The sequence below is a fragment of the Hyla sarda genome, chromosome 1, assembly GCF_029499605.1.
Source record: "Hyla sarda isolate aHylSar1 chromosome 1, aHylSar1.hap1, whole genome shotgun sequence".
NCBI classification, from domain to species: domain Eukaryota; kingdom Metazoa; phylum Chordata; class Amphibia; order Anura; family Hylidae; genus Hyla; species Hyla sarda.
The window spans coordinates 6,516,619-6,540,463 of NC_079189.1; the positions used below are offsets into that span (position 1 = coordinate 6,516,619).

Here is a 23,845-nt window from a genome sequence, read left to right on the forward strand (position 1 = left end):
TGTTCACCCACAGCACAACAACAGCTGTTATTACCATTCACTGAGAAAAACATCTTTAACCATATTAAACATGTGTTAGCCCCTTAAAGTAGTATTTTGCCCCTGGACATCTTATCCCCCTATTCAAAGGATAGGGGATCAGATGTCTGATCGCAAGGGGTCCGGCCACTTGGACCGCCCTGCGATCTCTAGGCCTTCACCCTAGCGTTCTGAACATTTAGAGGAGCCAGGGTGCTGTTTTGAGCACCGCACTGACAATGAGAGAACTACACAACTTCCTGTCAGAGGAGATGAAGCAGCTGGGGAGCTGCTGAGACAGTACCCCACTGAAAATGAAAGGACTACATAACTTTCTGTAAGGAGAAAGGGAGGAGCAATTGGGCTGTTGAGAGAACCACACTATGAGATGTCTACACAACCTCTTGTCAGGAAAGAGTGAGGAGCCTCAAAGCTGCTGAGACAGCACCACACTGACAATGAGAGAACCACACAACTTCCTTTCAGAAATGTTGAAAGCTAAAATTTGGTTAAGCCAGGACAATATGTGGTAACACTATATTAGTAAGTTATAATTCTTGTGATAATTTTACTTCAATATAATTTTCTGATGATTCCTGTGGATCCTGTACCCCTTTAAGAAGTGTAACTTTTTAAAATCTTGGGGACCATGCAGTAAACAGCCATAAATATAGATGTCTTTTTACTGTATACGGTGTGTTAAGAGGGTACTTACCCTTCCCATTCATGTCTATCCATCTTTTTCGGTAGCCACATCTCTAGGGATCACATGATGGCCACTAGTGACAGGACTACAGATGAAGCTGTACAGTCAGGAAAGAGGAGGGTAAGACTGAGTATCTGTTTGCCCATTGCATTTATAACATCTTTTTTTAACATTTACAAAGTAAAGTTTGAACACAGCCATATGCTGTGAAAAAAATCAGATTTGGGGACTTTGGCGATGACCATCATTTTTTTTTTAACTGGTTAACGAGGGGTGTGGAGGAGTATTTATTTAATAAAATTTAAAAAAAAACTTTTTTTTTAAATAACTTTATAGGCTCAGTGTTAACCCTTGATGCAGCTAGTGCTAACTGCCCAATATTACCCCAGTACCCATTGCCAGAATAGTACTGGGAAGAACAGGTTACCTGGGTGGTAGAAGGCTGGCCTTATTTACATAGTTTGTAAGGTAAAAAAAAAAAAGACAAGAGTCCATAAAGTCCAACTTAAAGGAAAACTGTCACGTTTTCTCCCACACTATCCATTGGTACTGACGGATAGTGCGGGAGACACTGATTCCAATGAGCCCTACCTTGCACGGATCCGCCCGGCCGTTCGTCCGCAATCGTAGTTTTATTATATGTGGAAATGTGGCTGTAACTGGCATGGGCGGGGCTTCTGCAGGTTAACTGACACTGACGTTACTGGCTTATGAATATAATTCCCCCCCCAAAAGCTCTCCCTCTCTTCGCCGCTCCTAACTGGAGGGAGGCGGGATGAATATTCATAAGCGGCGCTGATGTCAGTGCCAGTTAAGCTACAGAAGCCCCGCCGGTGCCAGTTACAGACAGATTTCCACATATAATAAAACTACGATTGCGGGCGAATGGCCCCGTACCTGTGGATAGGGAGAAAACATGTGACAGTTTTCCTTTAAAATGCTACTGTGTTAATCCAGAGGAAGGCAAAACCCCCCCATGATGCAAATGGCCTTCATGACAGAGGAGAAATTCCTTCTCGACTCCGAATATGGCAACCAGAAAAAGTCCCTGGATCAACATTCTAACCACATAAATCTAGTATCCATAACCTGTAATATATATTTTCTAAAAAAAAATCCAGACCTCCCCTCTATTTTTTGAGTCATCACAACATCATGAGGCAGAAGAGTTCCATAGTTTCACTGCTTTTACAGTAAAGAATCTCTGTGAAGATGGCGAAACCTTCTTTCCTCTAGACTAGGTATAAAAAGATCACTGGAAAGATCTCTGTACTGTCCATTAATATATTTGTACATTGTGATCAGATCGTCCCTAAGACGTCTTTTCTCTAAACTAAATAACCCCGAGCTTGATAACCTGTCTTGGTCCTGTAATCCTCCCATACCCTTAATTTTCTTTGTCACCCTCCTCTGCACCCTCTCCAGTTCTGCCATGCCCTTCTTAAATACCGGTGCCCAGAATTATATTACAATACTCCATATGTGGTCTGACTAATGATTTCTACAGAGGCGAAACGATGTCCTTGTCACGAGCCTCTATGCCTCTCTTGATACCCCCCCATGACTTTGTTAGCCTTGGCCACCGCTGCCTGTCACTGATCACTCAAGTTGAGTTTACTGTCCACCAGTACCATAAAGACCTTTTCGGTGGAAGTATTTAGCACATAATTGTACTTTTTGTTTTTACAGCCCAAATGCATAACCTTACATTTATCCACATTAAACTTCATTTGCAATATATGTGCCCAAGCCTCCAGCTTCCAAAGATCCCTCTGTTATATTTGTAACGCCCCACGGGACTATACCCACTGTGCCTAAAGAGGCAGCTGGCCAGGCAGGCAGAAAGGGGAAACTGACACTAAAGATAGCGTCAGGCGTAGCAGAGCTGACATAGCACTCCATGACTAAGCGCGAAAACGGGAAACGCGTCAGAGTTTTTAACGTGTATTTGCAAGCCTCCCAATAAAGATATATCCTGTTTGGACTTCACCTGGATGCTGGACATTCCTTTTTTTCTTCATTTTGCGGCATGTGAAGCTGGAGGTGGGACCGGTGGGTCCTTGCACAGGTGTTAGCTTGATCTGGGTGAGCTGTCTTCACTTAAAGTATGGCATAGTTGATAGTCGAAGTCCAAGAATACAACCTTGCTGAGTCATCAGGAAACAGATGTGGCAGACTAATATAGGCTGTGCCTGTCAGGGATTGGAGGGGGATCCATAAGCGAATGAACTCTGTCTCTAAAAGACTAAGCCAGTGCTTGGGCATGGACCCTAGAAGACAGAGCAGGAACTGCAGCAGGAGATACTCCAGAGGAGAAAAGCCAGGAAGCATGGCAGACACATGGCACATAGGACCTCACCTGATGCTGGTAAGAACTAGGACACATGGCACACTGTGGTTGCCCACCAGCAGCATTACAGAACTCCCCCTACCTCACCTCACCTCCCTCTTCATGGTACCAAGACGAGAGAAAGACTTCTCCTAGAGGTCAGGGGTATGGGTATTGTGCTCCGGTCTTTTATCAGGTGGCATCGCAGCAGGGGTCTGAACAGGGCTCTGCATGAGTTCTTAAGGCTGACAAGTAGCATCAGTCTGAACAGGGCTCTGCATGAGTTCTTTAGGCTGACAAGCAAAATGAATCTGAACAACGCTCTGGAACACAGGTGTGAATCGGAATGACCACTTCACATGAGCAGTCTGGGAGAAACGTTTCTGAGAACGCAACGGGTTTCAGGGCCTCAGCAAATTGTAACGCCTCACTGTGCCACAAGAGGCATCTGACCAGGCAGGTAGAAGGGGGAAACAGACACTAACGATAGCGTCAGACTCAGCAGAGCAGATGAGGTGTTTATTAGCATTGTGATACAACAAAAGAGAAAAAGCATATAGCCACTCACCCTTTTGGATGAATTCTTTTCTTGCCTTTATTAGGAAGGTTCTTTTCGATACATAGTCACAGGAGGTCACAAAAGTGCTGGAAGGGTTCAACGTGCAGGGAAACAAGTGAAACAACCGACTTTCGCTTTGCACGAAGCTTCTTCCGGTCTCAACCAACAGGGTAACATGGCGTTTACAAATACGCCTACCTGTGGGCGGAACTAACAATACAAAAGTTAAACAAACTTTATTGTTTAAAACACACTAAAAACTAGATCTGTTAACCCTATTATGGAATGCAATATATATGAATGGGGAATATTGTTGCGCTCATTGAGCCCTAACGGCCCTAAAGCATTTAATTTACTAATCCATAATACCTCTTTTTTTTTGTAATAGCGCATCAAGACCTGTCCCCTCTCCATATCCATTAATACGCTTTATGCCTGCTAATTGCTTTTCTGTAGGGCTATTATTATGACACTGCTGCATATGTGTTATAAAACGTGTTGCCCCTTTTCTTGTGCTTAAAGAGTATCTGTGTTCTCTTATTCTTTTATAAAGGTGTCTTTTTGTTTTTCCTATATAAAATAATCCACAGGAACACATTATGCAATAGACAACATTAGTACTTCTACAGGTAATAAATTGTTGTACCTTAAAGGGGTACTCTGGTGGAAAACTTAGTTTTTTTTTTTTTTTTTTTATCAACTGGTGCCAGAATTTTAACCCCTTAAGGACTCAGGGTTTTTCCGTTTTTGCACTTTCGTTTTTTCCTCCTTACCTTTAAAAAATCATAACCCTTTCAATTTTCCACCTAAAAATCCATATTATGGCTTATTTTTTGCGTCCCCAATTCTACTTTGCAGTGACATTAGTCATTTTACCCAAAAATACATGGCGAAACGGAATAAAAAATCATTGTGCGACAAAATCGAAAAAAAAAACGCCATTTTGTAACTTTTGGGGGCTTCCGTTTCTACGCAGTGCATATTTCGCTAAAAATTACACCTTATCATTATTCTGTAGGTCCATACGGTTAAAATGATCCCCGACTTATATAGGTGATTTTGTCGCACTTCTGGAAAAAATCATAACTACATGCAGGAAAATTTATAAGTTTAAAAATGTCATCTTCTGACCCCTATAACTTTTTTATTTTTCCACGTACGGGGCGGTATGAGGACTCATTTTTTGCGCCGTGATCTGAAGTTTTTATCGGTATGATTTTTGTTTTGATCTGACTTTTTGATCACTTTTTATTCATTTTTTAATGTTATAAAAAGTTACCAAAATACGCTTTTTTGGACTTTGGAATTTTTTTGCGCGTACTCCATTGACCATACGGCTTAATTAATGATATATTTTTATAGTTCAGACATTTACGCACGCGGCGATACCACATATGTTTATTATTTTTTTTTTTTACACTGTTTTATTTTTCTTATGGGAAAAGGGGGGTGATTCAAACTTTTATTAGGGAAGGGGTTAAATGACCTTTATTAACACTTTTTTTTTACTTTTTTTTTGCAGTGTTATAGGTCCCATAGGGACCTATAACACTGCTCACACTGATCTCTTATACTGATCATTATTATCCCATAGGGACCTATAACACTGCACACACTGATCTCTTATACTGATCATTGTTATCCCATAGGGACCTATAACACTGCACACACTGATCTCCTATGCTGATCACTGACTGGCGTGTATTAACACGCCTGTGATCAGCATTATCGACGCTTGACTGCTCCTGCCCGGATCTCAGGCACGGAGCAGTCATTCGTCGATCGGACACCGAGGAGGCAGGTAAGAGCCCTCCCGGTGTCCGATCAGTTGTTCGGGACGCCGCGATTTCACCGCGGCGGTCCCGAACAGCCCGACTGAGCAGCCGGGATACTTTCAGTTTCTCTTTAGAAGCGGCGGTCAGCTTTGACCGCCGCTTCTAAAGGGTTAATACCGCACATCGCCGCGATCGGCGATGTGTGGTATTAGCCGCGGGTCCCGGCCGTTGATGAGCGCCGGGACCCACGCGATATGATGCGGGATCGCGGCGCTTCATATCGCGGGAGCCGGCGCAGGACGTAAATATACGTCCTGCGTCGTTAAGGGGTTAAGCAGATTTGTAAAATTACTTCTATTAAAAAATCTTAATTCTTCCAGTACTTATTAGCTGCGTAATACTACAGATGAAATTATTTTCTTTTTGGAACACAATGCTCTCTGCTGACATCACGAGCACAGTGCTCTCTGCTGACACCTCTGTCCATTTTAGGAACTGTCCAGAGCAGCATATGTTTGCTATGGGGATTTTCTCCTACTCTGGACAGTTCTTAAAATGGACAGAGATGTCAGCAGAGAGCACTGTGCTAGTGATGTCAGCAGAGAGCTCTGTGTTCCAAAAAGAAAATCCTTTCCTTTGTAGTATTCAGCAGCTAATAAGTACTATAAGTAATTTATAAATCTGTTTAACTTTCTGGCACCAGTTGATATTAAAAAAAAGTTTTCCCCTTTAATTTTTTTGCCACCTAATTTGAACTGGCTTTTATTCATGTTATATCTGCACATTTCCTATCAGTGTAGTTCCGTCTAACCATATATTTTTTTGTTTTTTATTTATTTTCCTCCTATTCTTGATCAAATCACTCACTGTTTTATAAGGTTTGTAAGTTATGACGGGTCCATGTGTTGTATATCCTGGTCATTTTCTAAATTAAACCAATTACGATTGATTGACTGTGCGATCGCTTGATTTATAGGTTTATTGTGAAACGAAAACACATCTTTTTTCTGTCTTTTTTGCGTTTAAGTAGCTGACTGCGTTTTATTTATTTTTAGTTTTTTCAAAGGCTTTTTCTATTACTCCGAGTGGATATTCCCTTTCTAATAATATCTCTTAATAATATCTCTTCAAAAACTCTTTTTCATCATTATTAATGCGCTTCAGGAGCAAGAACTGACTGTAAGGTATACCATCCCATATGCGTTTGGGTGGGAACTGCCATAATGACGTATGGAGTTTTTTTTGTGATCTCCTTACGGAACACTGTAGTATTTAATGTTCCATTCCACACCCAAACATGTACATCTTAAAATTCAAGATTATATTGACCAAATCGGTGCGTGAATAACATATTTACTCCACGAATCTTTGAATTCAGTTTGTGTCCTGTCCCATATTACAAAAACATTGTCAACGTACCTTAGATAGAATTTAATATTTTTGGCATGGGGATTATTACTTGAAAAAACGGCCAGATGTAACGGTCTGATGAAATGCCTGGAAGGGGCATGAAACAATTGTCCCGCACCTGCTCACCTGCTTGGACCGCCGTGGCGTTCCACTGCTCGTGATGTTTTAGCACCTTGAATAAAGAAAGCTTCACCATAACCATGAGTGCCTCCTCATCTTCTCTTATCGTTTGCAATGTGTCTTTGCTCTTTAGGGATTGAGCACCAATACGAGTGAACGGACGCCTTAATACCCGTAGGACTTGCAGGACTGTTTTAGCTGTTTGAACCGCATTTTGTGAATGGTGAACATACATGTCTGTGCCGGCTCCTCTGTCTCTCTGAATTAGTAAATTAAATGCTTTAGGACCGTTAGGCCTCAATGAGCGCAACGATATTTCCCCATTCATATAGATCGCATGCCATAAAAGGGTTAAGAGATCTAGTTTTTAGTGTGTTTTAAACAATAAAGTTTGTTTAACTTTTGTATTGTTAGTTACGCCCACAGGTAGGCGTTATTTGTACATGTCATGTTACCCTGTTTGTTGAGACCGGAAGAAGCTTCGGACAAAGCAAAAACAGTCTGTTGTTTCATTTGTTCCCCTGCACGTTGAATCCTTCCAGCACTTTTGTAACCACCTGTGACTATATATCTATAAGAACCTTCCTAATAAAGACAAGAAAAGAATACATCCAAATGGGTAAGTCTCTACATGCTTTTTCTGTTTTGTTATATACCTGGATGCTGTTGCTATACTAGTTACATGTTTAGCACCACTCATATACACAGAGTGGTATACAAGCTCTATACCTGCTGTGCTTAGGTCTGAATCTCTACCAGTGTTACTGTTTATTAATATAGCAAATGCTGTGGGAACAGCTAACCAAAAGGCTACAGGGGCAGGCTGGCTGGAACATTGTTGACAGTCCAAGTTCATACACAGCAGAGAAAGGTCAGGTTCAAGGGGTTGAGACAAAGGCAAAGTCCAGAAAACAGGCAGAGATCAGGAACACAGGATCAGCAGACAGACAGGCTTTAGAGACCTAGCAATTCAGAACACAACCTTGTTGAGGCATCAGGCAACAGGTGTGGCAGACATATAAGCAGTACCTGGCAGGGATTGTAGGAGAATCTATTAGAAAATACACTCTGTCTCAATAAGATTCAGCCAGTGCTCGTGCGAAGACCCTAGAAGACAAATCAGAAACTACAACAGGAGATACTCTAGAGGAAAAAAGCCAGGAAGCATGGCAGACACAGAGGATGTTACCTAACACTGGTAAGAGCCAGGACACATGGTACGCTGGTGGTTGCCAAACAGCAGCCTTACAATATTATGTGATTCTCTTAAGTCTTACCTTACCCAGTTTAGTGTCTACTTTAATCCCTACTCTGTAGTCCCTCTACAAGGGCATTAATAAACGTATTGAGAAGAAGTAGACTGTTGGGAAAAATTGTCTAAAATCTATTTTATATCACAGATTTGCTATATATATCCAGAGTTGCGCTGGTTATTGTATTGGCTTAAAGCAATACTTATGCAAAAATGAAACTAGTTAGTGCCTTATCATGTATGGAAAAGATAAAGCGTAAAACAGGATGTCTGTTATCAGCTTAGATAATGCAAAGTGCAGGGTATCTGTTTTTAGTTTAGGTAATGCAGAAGAGATAACCACAATGGGCCTCATTTACTAAGCTGAAACCGACCAGTTTTTGTCTGGTTATTTTGTCTGAGACATGTCTGAGACATGTCTGCGCCAGTGTGCGACAGTGTGCGCCTGAAAAATCTGACAAACCCGAAAAAGGGGCATGGTCTGTCGCAAAAGGGGGCGTTATAGGCCAAAAAGGGGCATGGTTTAACAACCCGACCGATTTACTATGGAATTCACAGAAAATCCTGTGGGTAAATGGCTGGAAATATCGACCTGGAAAAAGCTGGTCAGAAAATTTTCCCAACTTTTCCCAATAGTGAATAGAGAGGAATCCTGCATGTCTGAAACAACTTTTCCCACTAGTAAAAACCCGAAACTCTTAGTAAATGAGGCTCAATATGTTCTTTTAAAAAGCTGCTCCCATGCTGGGGGCTTGTGACAACTATTCTCATCACAGCATGTAAACAGTCTTGTAGTCCCTCTGTATCAATGCAAAATACCAACTACTTGCATAGGGATCCTGGATAGTCTTCAATAATAGCTGAAGATTTTCCTGATCATGGTCCTTCGAGCCAGAAGATCTCCACTGATGAAGAAGGAGAAGCATCTATCAATATACTGAGTCTGAAGAACTCACCTGTAAGTCCTCCGCCTATTTCTTAGATGTCAAAAGAGGCTGGTTGAGGCGTCTCCTTCCACTTGGGGATGATCTTCCACACCAGTAAAATTGGGTACTTTTCAGCCTTTATATTTGTATGCATAATTCTACTTTTACTTTCTCTTTGCTTCTCTCTTAAAATGTACAACCAGTGTAACATTGCAGGGAGATCAGAGGAATTGGTGATCTGGGTTCATAGCGTACCCTGACTGGTCACCAGTCATTATAAGAAGGCTACAGGAATAAAAACTTTGTGCAGCACATAAAAGATAGAAATGAATCGGATTTCAAGGAAAGGGTCTCCGCTGGTTAAAAATAAATTGTCTCAAATAGGACTTGGATATCTCCAAAGTTTGTTCCTTTTCTTTTTTTTTTCTTTTACTTTGCTCTCTTACTGTCTCTTATACAATGACGCAGAATATTGTTGAAGGTCGACCACATACGAATATCCTGTAGAAAAATTATACTATTTGTGCTGTCAAATGTATTTAGGTGTATGAATGAGTGATTCTGAGAATGATTGAAATAAGTCAACCCGATACGTGAGGCTGACCTCCAAACCAAACAACCCCTAGTATTCAGGCTGTCTTTCTGTATAAAGGGGAGCACTGATTCTAAATTAAATATGGCTTATCTGCTGCTGAAGCATGGTTTCTTCTATGTCTAAGGCCAGCAAGATGTCATCTCCACAGCTGGCTAAGCACAAACCATAGGCTATACAATTCCACAGCAAAGTGAGCACAGACTTGATCTGTGGGCTTATCTTAGGGACCGCCTGTCCCTTCCTGCTCAAGCCTCATCGTGCACTACAAATCCCAGCCAGCATTGTTCCAAGCACATTCGAATATCTGTACTACTGAGCAAAGCTGTGGGCTGACCTGTATGATATTTAAATAGCCATGAATGCAGCATAGCTATCCAAAGTGACTTACTTCTATTTATGGGGTTGTATCTACCGGTTGTAAAGTGCAATAAAAAGCATGTACATAACGCACATTAGCCTTTTAAAGCGCTTTATGTGCATATTCTTGGTTTAATCAAACATATATTATATTTATCTGGTTGTAGTCTATCAGTGCAATAAAAAGCGTGTACATTTTTTATGTACATTAGCCTTCTAAAGCGCTTTATGTACATGTTCTTGGTTTAATCAAACACACGTTATATTTACCTGCTTGTAAGATAACACCACAGTTCAAAGCATTGAAAGTTAAAGTTGACTAGTAGGTGAGTAAAAAATCACCCCACAAAGATTAAAATAACCTTAAAATATTTTAAAATCCACAAAAAATATGTCTGGTAATAGAATTTTTGGATGGGGTTGGGGACAGAACACCCCTGCCATGTCCTCTGGAATTAAGAATGTTGGTGACAGTACCAGCACCAGTACAGGTAGCAGCAGCAGCCAGGTGCCTGGTGGTTGTCGTAGTAACAGCCACATAAGCCATCCAAAGATCTCAATGTCTGCTAGTGGTTGAGTGATTTCGCCCCTTGTGGACTGGTTGACTCATTCAAAGTCTTCAGAGGCAGAGAAAGAAGAGTCTGATGATATGACGGTGAGCTGTCAGTGGATTCCTCCTCATCTACAGTTACATGGCGCAGTGGAAATGTCCATCCTAGATGGTCTTTTTCTCATCTCTGTCTTTGCTTCCCCCCTCCCCCACTGTTAAGCAGAAGGATATCACTATCCAATAGAAGAGGAGGAGTTGTGTGAGGACAGTAAACCTTTGGAATGTGTTTCCATGGTGGAGGTGTAAGCAGTGGCCAAGCCTGGCAATAGTGGGACTGGTGGTGGTAGGTGTGGGGAGGATACTGTAAGGCATCATGGTGGCTATGTTGAGGGGGAGCAAGAAGCCCAAGACGTTCATGCAGAGAGGAGTGGCAGGGATGTGGGAAGCAGATGAGGTAGAGGTTACGTGTTCAGAGCAAGATGGTAGTGGTAGTGTCAGCAAAGAAAAGTGTAGCTAAGGTAGGGGCAGAACCTGTCAAACTCAACAAATCTGCTGTTCTGATCAGTTAAGGGTGAGAGCAACGCTGCAGCATCTGTAGGTTTAAAAAAAAAAAAAAAATACCTATCAAAGGAGGGGCACAGTCAGGTGGTGTAGTCTCTGCCAAGTAAATTGCCGTGTGGAATTTTTTTTCTACCTTATGGAGTAGCATCACATGGCCATGTGGGACAGACAAGATGCCCCACAATATGAGGAAATCCTTGCTGCTGATGCTACTGATGCTGGTCCAAAGCCCTCCCTACTGTCTAGCAGCCAGGCCTTGTCGACAGGCAGCACATTATCTGTCTTGACCTCATCAGAGTTGTGTCCTTCTCCTCTATCCAATCAGTTATCTATTGGGAATCTATGTCCTGCAGAAAACAGTATTTGCCCAGTCACCCTGTTGAAGTGCTCCTTAATTTGCACCTGGCCAAGCTGTTGGTGGCACAGGCACTCCCACGCCATCTTGTTGACTCTACAGCCTTCAGACAATTAATGGGGTGTGCCCAGCCCAGGTAGTGCATACCCAGTCGCCATTATTTTTCCAAGAAAGTCATCCCTGCTTTGCACAATCATGTTGCGGAGAGGGTGGGCCACTCCATGCAGTTGTTGGTATGCAGAACAGTGCATGCTGCAGTAAATACATGAAGTAGTAGCTATGGCCAGGGCTAATACATGTCTTATATGGACCACTGGGTCAACATCCTGCAGAACGAGGCTCCAATGCAACAAGGCCAGTAAATTGTAGTGACACCTCTGCAGTTACATTGATCAGGTTCACCTGGTGACACCACCCACCTAATCTCCTCCCCATGCAGGTTCTCCTCCATGAACATACAGCCTCGCCCCACAGGAAAGATTATAGCTAACCCTCTCCCCCCCTTTCATCAGTGCAGAATCAAGAGCTGCCATGTTGTAGTAAATCTACTGAGCCTGGGTGAGAAAAGCCACACAGTGGAGGAGCTGCTGTTCTGTCTGTAACAGGAAGTTTCATACTGGCTCTCTGGTCATGATCTGACATTGGGAAACGTAGTTGGTACCGATAACGGCACAAATAAAGTAAAAGCGCTGTGTCTAGGTGGCATGACACACTCTCCCTGTATGGCACACATGCTAAGTCTTGCAGTCAAATGAAGTGGTCTTTGGGACGTGCTGGCTAAAACACACTCCCAGGATCAAGAGGCAAATCTAACCTCAACAGCCAGACCCCATCTGTTATGGGGGTGCTATTTTTCAGATAGCCAGTGACCGGTAAAAAAGAAAAAGGAAAATGACCTCAGTGGCGCCATGAAGACGTAAAAAAATTCACAATATATTTGCGCTCCTATCATCACCTGAAAACGGAGTGAATCACAATAACATGACCTTTTGTATCAGCGGGTTATACCACACGTGCTGGTAACTGCATCCCCTGTTGAGAAGAAAAAAGGAGAGTCATGGACCATGCAGTTAATGGACTGCATGATCTGCGGTAATGACGGCTACTCACGGCTTCTCTGGGGATATGTTGGTGTCCTTCTCCTCACTGTCTTGGCAGTCGGGAGAGAGTGAAAAGACCGGCTGCTATATAAAGGCAAATTGCTGGGTGGCGTCTGACGTCATCACTAAGCGCTCGCACTGAATATACAGCGTGGTGCTAATCATTGGTGTCCAGGCTGGAAAGACACTCCCCCCTCGCCACCAGTGGGGAGCGTATCGGCTTCCAAGGTAACCAGGCAAGCCGAGGCGGTCCAGCACCTGTTGATGCGCCGATGATAATGATGCAAATTGCAGGCGGTGTTTGCTTGGCTGATGTTAAGGTTATGAAACAGTCTGATAGATCTGAAACAAATACTGGTGGCCATATGGAAACGGCGTCCAGGAATACCCCAAAAGGAAGTGGAAGGATTTCTATGATATTGTATTTTGCTTATCTTTGAATAAGTACACTGTATTAGGGTGGTGGCCGTCATTATAGTACACTCACCCTGATACTATGCTCAGATTCCCTTAACGGTTTCTCCCCTGAGGAAGTTGCCACTAATTTGGTTATAGAAACGCGTTGGGTGGTTGTAGGGGCATCGTAGTGAGCCTTAGATCAAATTGATGCACTCTATATGTTGCACACTGATCTTATCGGAGAATAAAACTGCTGCATTTGGACAGATTGTGGATGACAGCAGTCGAAAGGATGACCTATTACTCCTTATATGGTCTTAGTGGTGCTGATTGTGGCATACCAAACATTTATGGGCTACTATTTTATTATTACAATTATTAAACGTTAAGTTTTAAGCACTTCAAGTTTACTAATTCACCTATTTGTAGCACAAGGAAGCAAAATAACCCCATCTCTGCAGCATTTTTGGGGGCCATCTTTGGGGCCTAGCCAAAAAAACATGGCGCCACTAACTGTTCGGCGTACAAGTTTGATTGAGCCAACATAAAATTCTCAAGGTACTCACTGAAAAAAAAGCTTAAAAAAGCCGTTTTTAGTGAGACCTTTGAGATCAATTTAGATTCCTGGGCAGCCAACATACCCAGGAATTTGTAGCTCATAATCATTGGGGACTGGGGTCCAGATAGGGTGACCTGTAAGGGGAACAGGGAAACTTGTACTGGTATGAGGGACATGGTAATTAGTATGTGGGCCGGATCATTAGTATGGGGGGGGGGGCACGGTCATTAGTGTGGAGGGCAGGATCATTAGAATGGGGTGCAGGCTCATTAGTATGGGGGGGCAGGGTCACTTATATGGGATGATGACAGGGAGAAAGAATGGAGGAAAGTGGAGTCTTCCTCTTCTCCCTCCCTGGCGGTCTCAGTGTTAGAGGCAACTGTGGGGTATGCCCATTTTCATTTTCAAGAGGGTGTGTAAGTGTAAAGGTGTGTGTAAATGTGGTGTTTTTCACTTTATTAAGTGTGGAGTGTAGTGTTGTGTAATGCAGTGTAGTGTAGTGTTTTCTTTATTTTTTTAAAATAAAATAATAAATGAAAATTTTTTAGAAATGTAAACTTAATAAACTAGTAAAAAATCAGGGCAGGGGACCGTCCGGCCACTCAGCATAGAACAGTTGCTGGTGGCATGGATCACAAACTCCCTTACCTGAAAAAAACTCAAAAAAACCCAAACAAATGGAAAAAAAAACAACTGCACCCCAAAAAAAGGTAGCAGCACCAAAAAGTATTGCTGAGTAATGCAAACCCCACATAGCACTACAAGGTGCCTACCTGTTGGCTGTCTGTTTCTTATCACACATCAATGGCAATTTGAGACACCAGAAACAATTGGCCACACATGTCATGCACGCGTTCCTCCACTTTCTGCCCGGACTGGAGTGAGTGGGTAGAGTAGGGAACGTCATTCTGAATTCCCTGCCCATTGTTAATAGTTCAATTGGTCCCCACCAATCACAGTGGAGAACTGGAACCCCTGCATCTTTACTCCTACACATTACTATCTCATACAGCACCGATCACTATTTTCTTCTGGGTCACCGAAGGCTGAATTGGCCTGTGAGCGCCGTGATTGGGTATTCAGAAATCAGAATTGACTGGCCAATCACAGCAATCCCCATTATTGAGTACCACCTAGGTGACATCCGAAGATGGCTGCTGTTCGAATATTGCAGCCATCTTCACACAACCCCCGTCATTAAGGAGTTAATGAAGGTCTGTCTGATTTTTTTGTCACAGTGTCCCTTATTTTTTTAAACAAAACAAAATAGTTCTGCACGTTTTGTTATTTTGTCCTGTATTTTTGACAAAATGTTGAACAACACTTTGGGTAATAAAGATGGTTTTGAGAGATTTGCAGCAATATGTATTATAATAGCAGTCAGAAAATCAACAATATGTCACTATTAGAGATTAGCGAAGCTTTGAAAAATTCGATTCAGCCGATTCGAATTTTCCCCAAAAATTAGTTTCGGTCTGAATTTATCTGTATTAAGAGCCAAGGAACGTGCTGAAAGTGCAAGAAAAATTGCAAACCTGCCACACTCAAAAAACATGCACAAAGTTTGCGGTCTATTGCTAAGCCCTTCTCCAACAGGAGAGAGGCCCCCAACAAACCTACCCTTCATCTCCAGGCCAAAAGGTACCTGCAAGGGTCCAGGTTCAATGCCCCTTTTAGCCTAAGCTACTAAGGAGCCACAAATGCCCCTGGCTTCAACCCAGGCTTTAACCAAGGCATCAGCCAAGAAGCCATATACTGGTGGCATCTCAGCCAAAGCCAAGATGCTTAGGGGTTGCAGGGAGGTGAAGAACCAGATGGCCACTCACACCTACCCTAGACCACTAGGAGGGACACACAGATGGGCTACCGCAGGTCCGAATTTATTTGTGGCAAATCACTATTAACAATGGCTATTTCTGGCCTACAAAGAGCCTAAATAGGGGTGTAGAACACTTTGCCTTGTCCTAACACGCATAGGGATTGTGCTGTGTTAGTGAAATAATACTGTTATTCAGTATGACATGCAGATTACAGGCATCACTATTAAAATCACTGCAGCAGAGTGTCTATATGTGGCAGCAGAGAGACCAAATGGTGTCAAAATGGAAGAGAATTAAGATATTTTTATTTAATTTAATTTGAATTTATTTAAATTTTTTGAGTACCCATTCTGGTGAGCATAAAGCTGGCGGTCCTCCACGAGGCAAAATATCACCTGTTTCAGCCCCTGCCTCTCAGCGCCCCCCTGACTGTGAAAGTGCGAATGCTTCATTTAAACAGTTATGGCTCATTGTTATTGCTCCAACCTGCTTCATTGGATTCTTGTGGTAATTCGACAGGTAATATATGACGTAGACGACCATAGAGCCTCAGTCCTGAAAAGATGACATCAATTGTTTTTAATTTAAATTTAAGATTTATATTAGATTCCCAAGTTTAAAGGGGTTCTCCGGTGCTTAAACATCTTATCCCCTATCCAAAGGATAGGGGATAAGATTCCTGATCACGGGAGTCCCTCCGCTGGGGACCCCCGGGATCATGCATGCGGCACCCCGTTTGTAATCAGTCCCCGGAGTGTGTTAGCTCTGGGTCTGATTACGTGCGACAACAGGGCGGCGTGGGACGTCACGCCTGCGCGGGCGTGTGAAGTCACGCTCCGCCCCGCCTATGGGCTCCCGTAGGCTTGCATTGACGTCACACGCCAGCGCAGGCGTGACGTCACACGCCGCCCGCCCTGTAGTCGCCGGTAATCAGTCCCGGAGCGAACACGCTCCGTGGACTGATGACAAACGGGGTGCCGCGTGCATGATCCCGGGGGTCCCCAGCGGAGGGACTCCCGCGATCAGGCATCTTATCCCCTATCCTCTGGATAGGGGATAAGATGTTTAAATGGGCACTGTCATGAAGTAAAAAAATTGATATGTTGTAGTACTTAAGTACTACAACATATCTCTAACATACTTTAATTAAAAAAAGTGATTTTAAACAAGTTTAAAATCACTTTTAAATTCGGCCACTAGGGGTCGCCCTCCTAGTGGCCGAATGCATTCAGCAGTGACGTCACTACTGGATTTCAACTCATTTCAGCCTGGCAATGAGTCGAAATCCAGTCACTGCGGTGCTCGCTCCCGCCTGTCAATCAAACAGGCGAGAGCGAGCACCCTGATAGCTGGGGCTGCACTGCCCACTGTCAGGCTGCTCCACTAGCCTCGCGCGTGGCCCCACCCGCCCCGTTACCCTGTCCAGAGGCAGCGCGCGCACTCATTGCTGCGCTGATCCTCCGGATGGGCAAGTCTGATCTGAGGTCTTATAAGGGGAGTGGAATGTCTTATTTTCGGGCGGTCGGAGGGAGGGGGGTGTTGCACGGCGGGGTCTGGGGGTGATGGAGTTTGGGGGAGCGGAATGTCTTTTTTGGGCGGGCGGGCGGAGGGAGAAGGGTGGGGGGTGTTGCGCGGCGGGGCCTGGGGGAGCGGGATCTGTGGCAGCTGCGGCTGAGACTGTTTTCACCACAGGGTGCCTACAGTTGTTTCCCCACTACAACTCCCAGCATGCCCAGACAGCCAATAGATGTCAGGGCAGGCTGGGAGTTGTAGTGGTGAAACAGCTGGAGGCACCCTGTATAGTTGAACTAAGGACGGAATTCGGGCCCCCCCAGCAGGCATCAGTGACGTCATGCCTGCCGGGGAAGTCTGCCTGGTAGTGAGCACACAACCAGTCAGAAAAAAAAGCATTTTTAATATAGTAAAAAAAAATGTAAAGGCAGGGAGGTGGTTAGGGATAAATGGGCAATAGGCAGGGACAGAAAGAAAAAAAAAAGGGATGGTGGGAGCTACCCTTTAAAGGAGTAGTCCAGTGGTGACTCAGTGGTGAGCAACTTATCCCCTATCCTAAGGATAGGGGATAAGTTGCAGATCGCGGGGGGTCCGACCGCTGGGGCCCCCTGCGATCTCCTGTATGGAGCCCCAACAGCCCGCGGGAAGGGGGCGTGTCGACCTCCGCACGAGGCGGCGGCCGACACGCCCCCTCAATACAACTTTATGGCAGAGCCGAAGCGCTGCCTTCGGCAATCTGCGGCTCTGCCATAGAGATGTATTGAGGGGGCGTGTCGGCCGCCGCCTCATGCGGGGGTCGACACCCGCTATCTCGGCGGAGAGCCGGGGCCCCGTACAGAGAGATCGCAGGGGGCCCCAGCGGTCGGACCCCCCCGCGATCTCAAACTTATCCCCTATCCTTAGGATAGGGGATAAGTTTTTCACCACTGGACTACCCCTTTAAGCACCGGAGAACCCCTTTAATGTCCCGGCGTTTACTTTCAACTAATACTGTATGACCACAAAACCCAATCTAACAAGGAGTCACATGGCGGCACAATGACAGAGCCTAGAGGTGGTAGCAGCCCGACGAGACCATACGGCCTCACAATAGAAAAGATTAAAAGATACATTTTCTAAATTTAAATTGAAGATTTATGGTAGATAGTGCTACCATAAAATTTTTAGGTAATGTCCCAGCATCATGATGAAACCACAGGGCCTCACAATTCCTAAGATTAAAAGATAAATCTTCAAATTTAATTTGAAGATTTATGGTAGCTAGTGCTACCATTAAAATTTTTAGGAATTTTTAGGAAGTAGAGAAAGATATTGTCGCACATCCACAATATCCACAGTATTTTGATCTACTTGCTTCTCAGCGTAAATTCAAAAACTAACAGGTTGTTAGTATACATTTTGATAAAAAAGTACAAGCACACTCGCCACGTCAAGGCCCCCTATTTAGAGTGGGTCCCTAATGTCCCTAGCATAAAATAGCGTAGCACTGGGCGGCGACCACCACCGCCACAACACCAGGGCCCACAGGGGGAACGACCCACTGGCAGAGTGGCCCCAATGCCACTCAAACCAGTCCCTGGGCTGCGCCCCTCACAGAAACGGTGCCACGGCAGCAACGGACGCCACACAGCATCACCCCAGTGTGAACAGGGTGTAAAAGCTCACTTACCATGTGCTCGCAGTCAAACTGGGCGGCTGCTAGAAAAGAAAAGGCCCTTGTGTAGCTACCTGCTACTTATATAGAGTTGGGCTGAGGGGGTGGGGTGGAGTGCTGACCAATAAAAAAAAGAAGGGATAGAAAACACAACGTGAATTCAAGTAGAGAAAGACATGGTCGCACATCCACAATATGTATTTTGATCTATTTGCCTCTCAGCGTAAATTCAAAAACTAACAGGTTGTTAGTATACATATTGATCAAAAAGTACAAGCGAGTGGGCTTGTACCTTTTGATCAAAATGTATACTAACAACCAGTTAGTTCTTGAATTTATGCTGAGAAGCAATTAGATCAAAATACAACATGTGGATGTGCGACCATGTCTGTTTTTTCCACTTGAATTCACGTTGTGTTTCCATCCCCCTCTTTTTTTGTTGTTTTCAGTTGTGTCTGCACTCCACCCCATGCCCTCAGCCCAACCCTACACAGCTACACAGGGCCTTTTCTTTTCTGGCAGCTTCCCAGTCTGACTGGGAGCACATGGTGAGTGAGCTTTTGTACCTTATTCACACTGGTGTGGTGCTGTGCGGCATCCATTGCTGCCGTGTCGCCATGTCTGTGGTGAGGCGCGGCCCTGGGACTGGTTTGAGTGGCATTGCGGCTGCTATGCCAGTGGGTCGCTCCCCCTGTGGGCACTGGTATTGCGACGGTGGTGGTCGCCGCCAAGTGCTATGCCATTCTATGCTGGGGACGTTAGGGACCCACTCTAAATAGGTGGCCTTGACGTGGCGAGTGGGCTTGTACCTTTTGTTCAAGATGTATACTAATAACCTGTTAGTTTTTGAATTGAGAAGCAATTAGATCAAAATACTATGGGGGAGATTTATCAAAACCTGGGTAGAGGAAAAGTTGCTGAGTTGCCCATAGCAACCAATCAGATTGCTTCTTTCATTTTGAAAATGTCTCTGAAACAATGAAAGAAGTCATCTGATTGGTTGCTATGGGCAACTCAGCAACTTTTTCTCTACACAGGTTTTGATAAATCTCCCCCAATATGTGGATGTGCGACCATGTCTGTTTTTTCTACTTGAATTCACATTAAAATTTTCAGGTAATGTACCAGCAGCATGATGAGACCATAGGGCCTCGCAATTCCTTGGATTAAAAGATACATTTTCAAATTTTAATTGAAGATTTATGGTAGCTAATGCTACCATAAATATTTTTAGGTAATGTCCCAGCAGCATGAGGAGACCACATGGCAGCAAAATGACACAGCCTGGAGGTGGCACCAGCATGAGGTGACAAAAATGTGGCAGAATGACCAAGCCTGGAGGTTGCAGCAGCAAGAGTAGACCATATGATGACAGAATGACACAGCCTGGAGGTGTTGACAGCCTGACCAGACCAAAGTGCCTCACAAAAAGATATTTTTTTAAATTGCATATGGCCATGTTAACCTCCTCCGGATACTTGATGAAAAACTGCCACACCGCAGAGTGGCTGATTATCCCCCCAACAGTCCGCACTGACTGACTGCTACTGCCGCCGACTCCAGGGACCCCTGTTCCACTACCTCCCGGGAAGGTAGGCTGCTGCGAAGCAGGTGGTCTACCCCGGGCACGTTTGGCTCTAGACTTCCCACTGCTGCCACCATGCTGACTCCCAACCATGCTACCACCTAGCTGGCTCAACTGCTGCCTCATGGGCAACCTGCCACCGTCTTTTTCTGATGAAGCCCCTTCTGCACCTGGCTCCCAAGTGCGATCGGCTTGATCATCATCAAGTTGTGTCAGCACGTCACTGATGTCCTCCTCAGGTGCCTCAACAGAGTGTGCTTCCGGAGCCTGAACACTCGCAACTCCACATACCACGCAACTCTCCTCATCACTACTTGCCCGCCTAGTGAAGGAAGAGGGGGATGTCTCCTCCACTTCTTGGCTGGGCTGCTGACTCTCCTCTAGTAGATAGTCCTGACTAAAAAGTGGAGCTGAACCCACAGCATAGGATACTTCTATGGGTGTGGGAATAGCACAGGACAGAGGCAATTGGAGGACAGGGACTGCTCTTGGGCCATGCCAACTGAGGGTTGTGTCTGAGGAACCCGTTGACTGGGGGTGTCAGATGTCACTTGTGATGAAGTGGATGACCGTGTAAACCAGTCAATGACAGCAGATGGGTTGCTGGTCGAGACACGACCGCTAGCTGATACCAGGAGCTCAGGCCTCTCGCTGCCACTCGCCCCTAGTCTGCTGCGACCTCTGCCTGTGCCTGATGAATTTAGGCCACTGCTACTCCTCTGTGCACGTCCTGGCACTTCTCTGCCTTACATACTTAGTGCGTATATGAGGGAAGTACAATACGCTTCACTACGCTTAAAACAGCATTTGTCTAGAACAGCAACAGGTGTGTACTTTTGGTTGGCCTTTCACAGTAACTAGACCCTTAAAACTTTAACTGGAACAAAATGGTGCAACACTTAGATGTACGTATGTGGTATGCACTTATGAGGGGAGTTCAATGCACTCCAGTACACTTTAAACAGTATTTGTCTACAACACCAGCAGGTGTGTACTTTTGGGGAGGTGTGTACTTTTGGCTGGCCTTTTACAGTAAGTAGGCCCTTAAGACTTTAACAGGAACAAAATGGTACACCACTTAGATGTACAGGGTGGTCCATTTATATGGATACACCTTAATAAAATGGGAATGGTTGGTGATATTAACTTCCTGTTTGTGGCACATTAGTATATGTGAGGAGGGAAACTTTTCAAGATGGGTGGTTACCATGGCGGCCATTTTGAAGTCGGCCATTTTCAATCCAACTTTTGTTTTTTCAATAGCAAGAGGGTCATGTGACACATGAAACTAATGGGGAATTTCACAAGAAAAACAATGATGTGCTTGGTTTTAACGTAACTGTATTCTTTCATGAGTTATTTACAAGTTTCTGACCACTTTTAAAATGTATTCAATGGGCTGCCCATTGTGTTGGATTGTCAATGCAACCCTCTTCTCCCACTCTTCACACATAGCAACACTGCAGGAGAAATGCTAGCAACACTGCAGGAGAAATGCTAGCACAGGCTTCCAGTATCCGTAGTTTCAGGTGCTGCACATCTCGTATCTTCACAGCATAGACAATTGCCTTCAGATGACCCCAAAGATAAAAGTCTAAGGGGGTCAGATCGGGAGACCTTGGGGGACATTCAACTGGCCCACGACGACCAATCCACTTTCCAGGAAACTGTTCATCTAGGAATGCTCGAACCTGACATCCATAATGTGGTGGTGCACCATCTTGCTGGAAAAACTCAGGGAACGTGCCATTCCTAGATGAACAGTTTCCTGGAAAGTGGATTGGTCATCGTGGGCCAGTTGAATGGCCCCCAAGGTCTCCCGATCTGACCCCTTTAGACTTTTATCTTTGGGGTCATCTGAAGGCAATTGTCTATGCTGTGAAGATACAAGATGTGCAGCACCTGAAACTACGGATACTGGAAGCCTTTGCTAGCATTTCTCCTGCTGTGTTGCTATCAGTGTGGGAAGAGTGGGAGAAGAGGGTTGCATAAAACGCTCCACTACGCAGCATTTGTCTCCAACACCAGCAGGTGTGTACTTTTAGCTGGCCTTTCACAGTTTCTCACTCCCTTCCCTTTAAGTGCATCTAGGCTGGATTTGGGCTTAAAGCGAATCACTGCTGTAATACACCCAAAAATGCACTTTCTCTCTCAATCTCACTCCTTTCCCTTTAAGTGCATCTCGGCTATACTTGGGCTTGAGGTAAATCGCTGCTGTAAAAAATGCACTTTCTCTCTCAATCTCACTCCCTTCCCTTTAAAGCGTACCTGTCATAGTGCAAAAAAAAAAAAAAAAAAAAAAAAGGTTATGTACCTAATCCTGATCATGTACATATAATTTTTATGTGTCTAGGACCTATATATCCCTAACAAATAGCATTTATATGTTGCTCACTTGCTTTTTGTTCTTGCCTTATGGAGGGGGCGTTTCCATCTCTCTCCCTCACTGTGGATGACTCGTCTGCAAAACACTTCGCAGTAGTTTTTATTCATACATTTTCTTTCTGTTCCTAGTAAAACTGGATGCTAATAAAAATAGCTGTCACTATGTGTGTCATTCAGCTTTCACAGACTCCTGAATGTCTGATCAGCTTCTTTGTCATTCAGGAGTCAGAGAAATCTTTGGCTGTTCAAGCATGCTGGGAGTTGTAGTTTTGCATTGCAACAGCTGGAGCTGCAGTGTTTATAAAGCACTGAGTTAGAGCAGTGTTGCCTTTAGCTGTTATATAACTACAACTTCCAGCATGCCGGCCCACACATCCTTTGTAGTTTTGCAAGAGCTGGAAGCACACAGCTGGAGAATACACAGCTCTAACACAGAGTTTTACAAAGAGTGTACCCCCAACTGTTGTAAAATTACTATTCCCATCATGGGAGTTGTAGTTTAGGAACAGCAGGAGCTGTAGTGGTGCAATGGTGATCTCCTATACTGGATACCAACACACTTTATGGCCGGTATCCAGTATGCTGCAAAATACAGAGTAGTCTTTCTGCATAAAGACAGATGACCCCTAGTGGCGGCTATTTTCATTTTCGATTTTTTAGTAAAATTTACTTTTTTTTTTTTTTTAAATAAATGTATATTTAAAAAAGTCATCTTATTAGTAGTACTACAAGATATAAAACATTTTTCATAATGACAGTGCCTCTCTAGGCCGTACTTGGTCTTGAGGTAAATTACTGCTATAATACACCCAAAAATGCTCTTTCTCTCTCACTTTCTTTTCTATGTCAGTGTTTATAGGCTGGAATTTGGCCTAAGTTGAATCGCTGGTGTAAAAATGCTTTCCTGTGTCTCTCTCTGTAATAGAACGCTGGAGTCAGTGGCTGGAATATGGCTGCCGATTATATAGGGCTGTGACATCACAGGGGTGACTGGCTGCTGATAGGCTGCATGCTGCATGTGATTCAGGGTCATCCCGCCGACCCTTGTTCCCGCCTTCCCATGATTTATTGCCCCATGTCCTGACATGTGGATCCGCCATTTTAGATGCCCTGGAGCCTGGACCGCAGTAAATGGAGTTTAATAAAGCGATTTGTGCGATAGAATCGCAGGGATATTCGCATTCGTTGCAAATCAAATTTTTCCTGAAATTCGTAATGAATTCGGATTTGTCAGATTCGATTCGCTCATCCCTAGTCACAATGTAAATTTTTTAATGTTATAATCTATTCATTCAAAACTATAAGTTTATTCTATTTA

General features: G+C 44.2%; 1 protein-coding gene across 1 annotated transcript in view; it reads left to right on the plus strand.

Annotated features, from left to right (window-relative positions):
- Window positions 1–476: 476 nt before the first annotated feature.
- LOC130312668 (vomeronasal type-2 receptor 26-like) overlaps window positions 477–23,845 on the plus strand; it is a 139,765-nt gene continuing 116,396 nt past the window's right edge. The window contains exons 1-2 of the mRNA XM_056552589.1: window positions 477–547; window positions 834–844. Coding sequence (XP_056408564.1) covers window positions 477–547; window positions 834–844 — 82 coding nt within the window. The remainder of the gene's footprint in view (window positions 548–833; window positions 845–23,845) is intronic.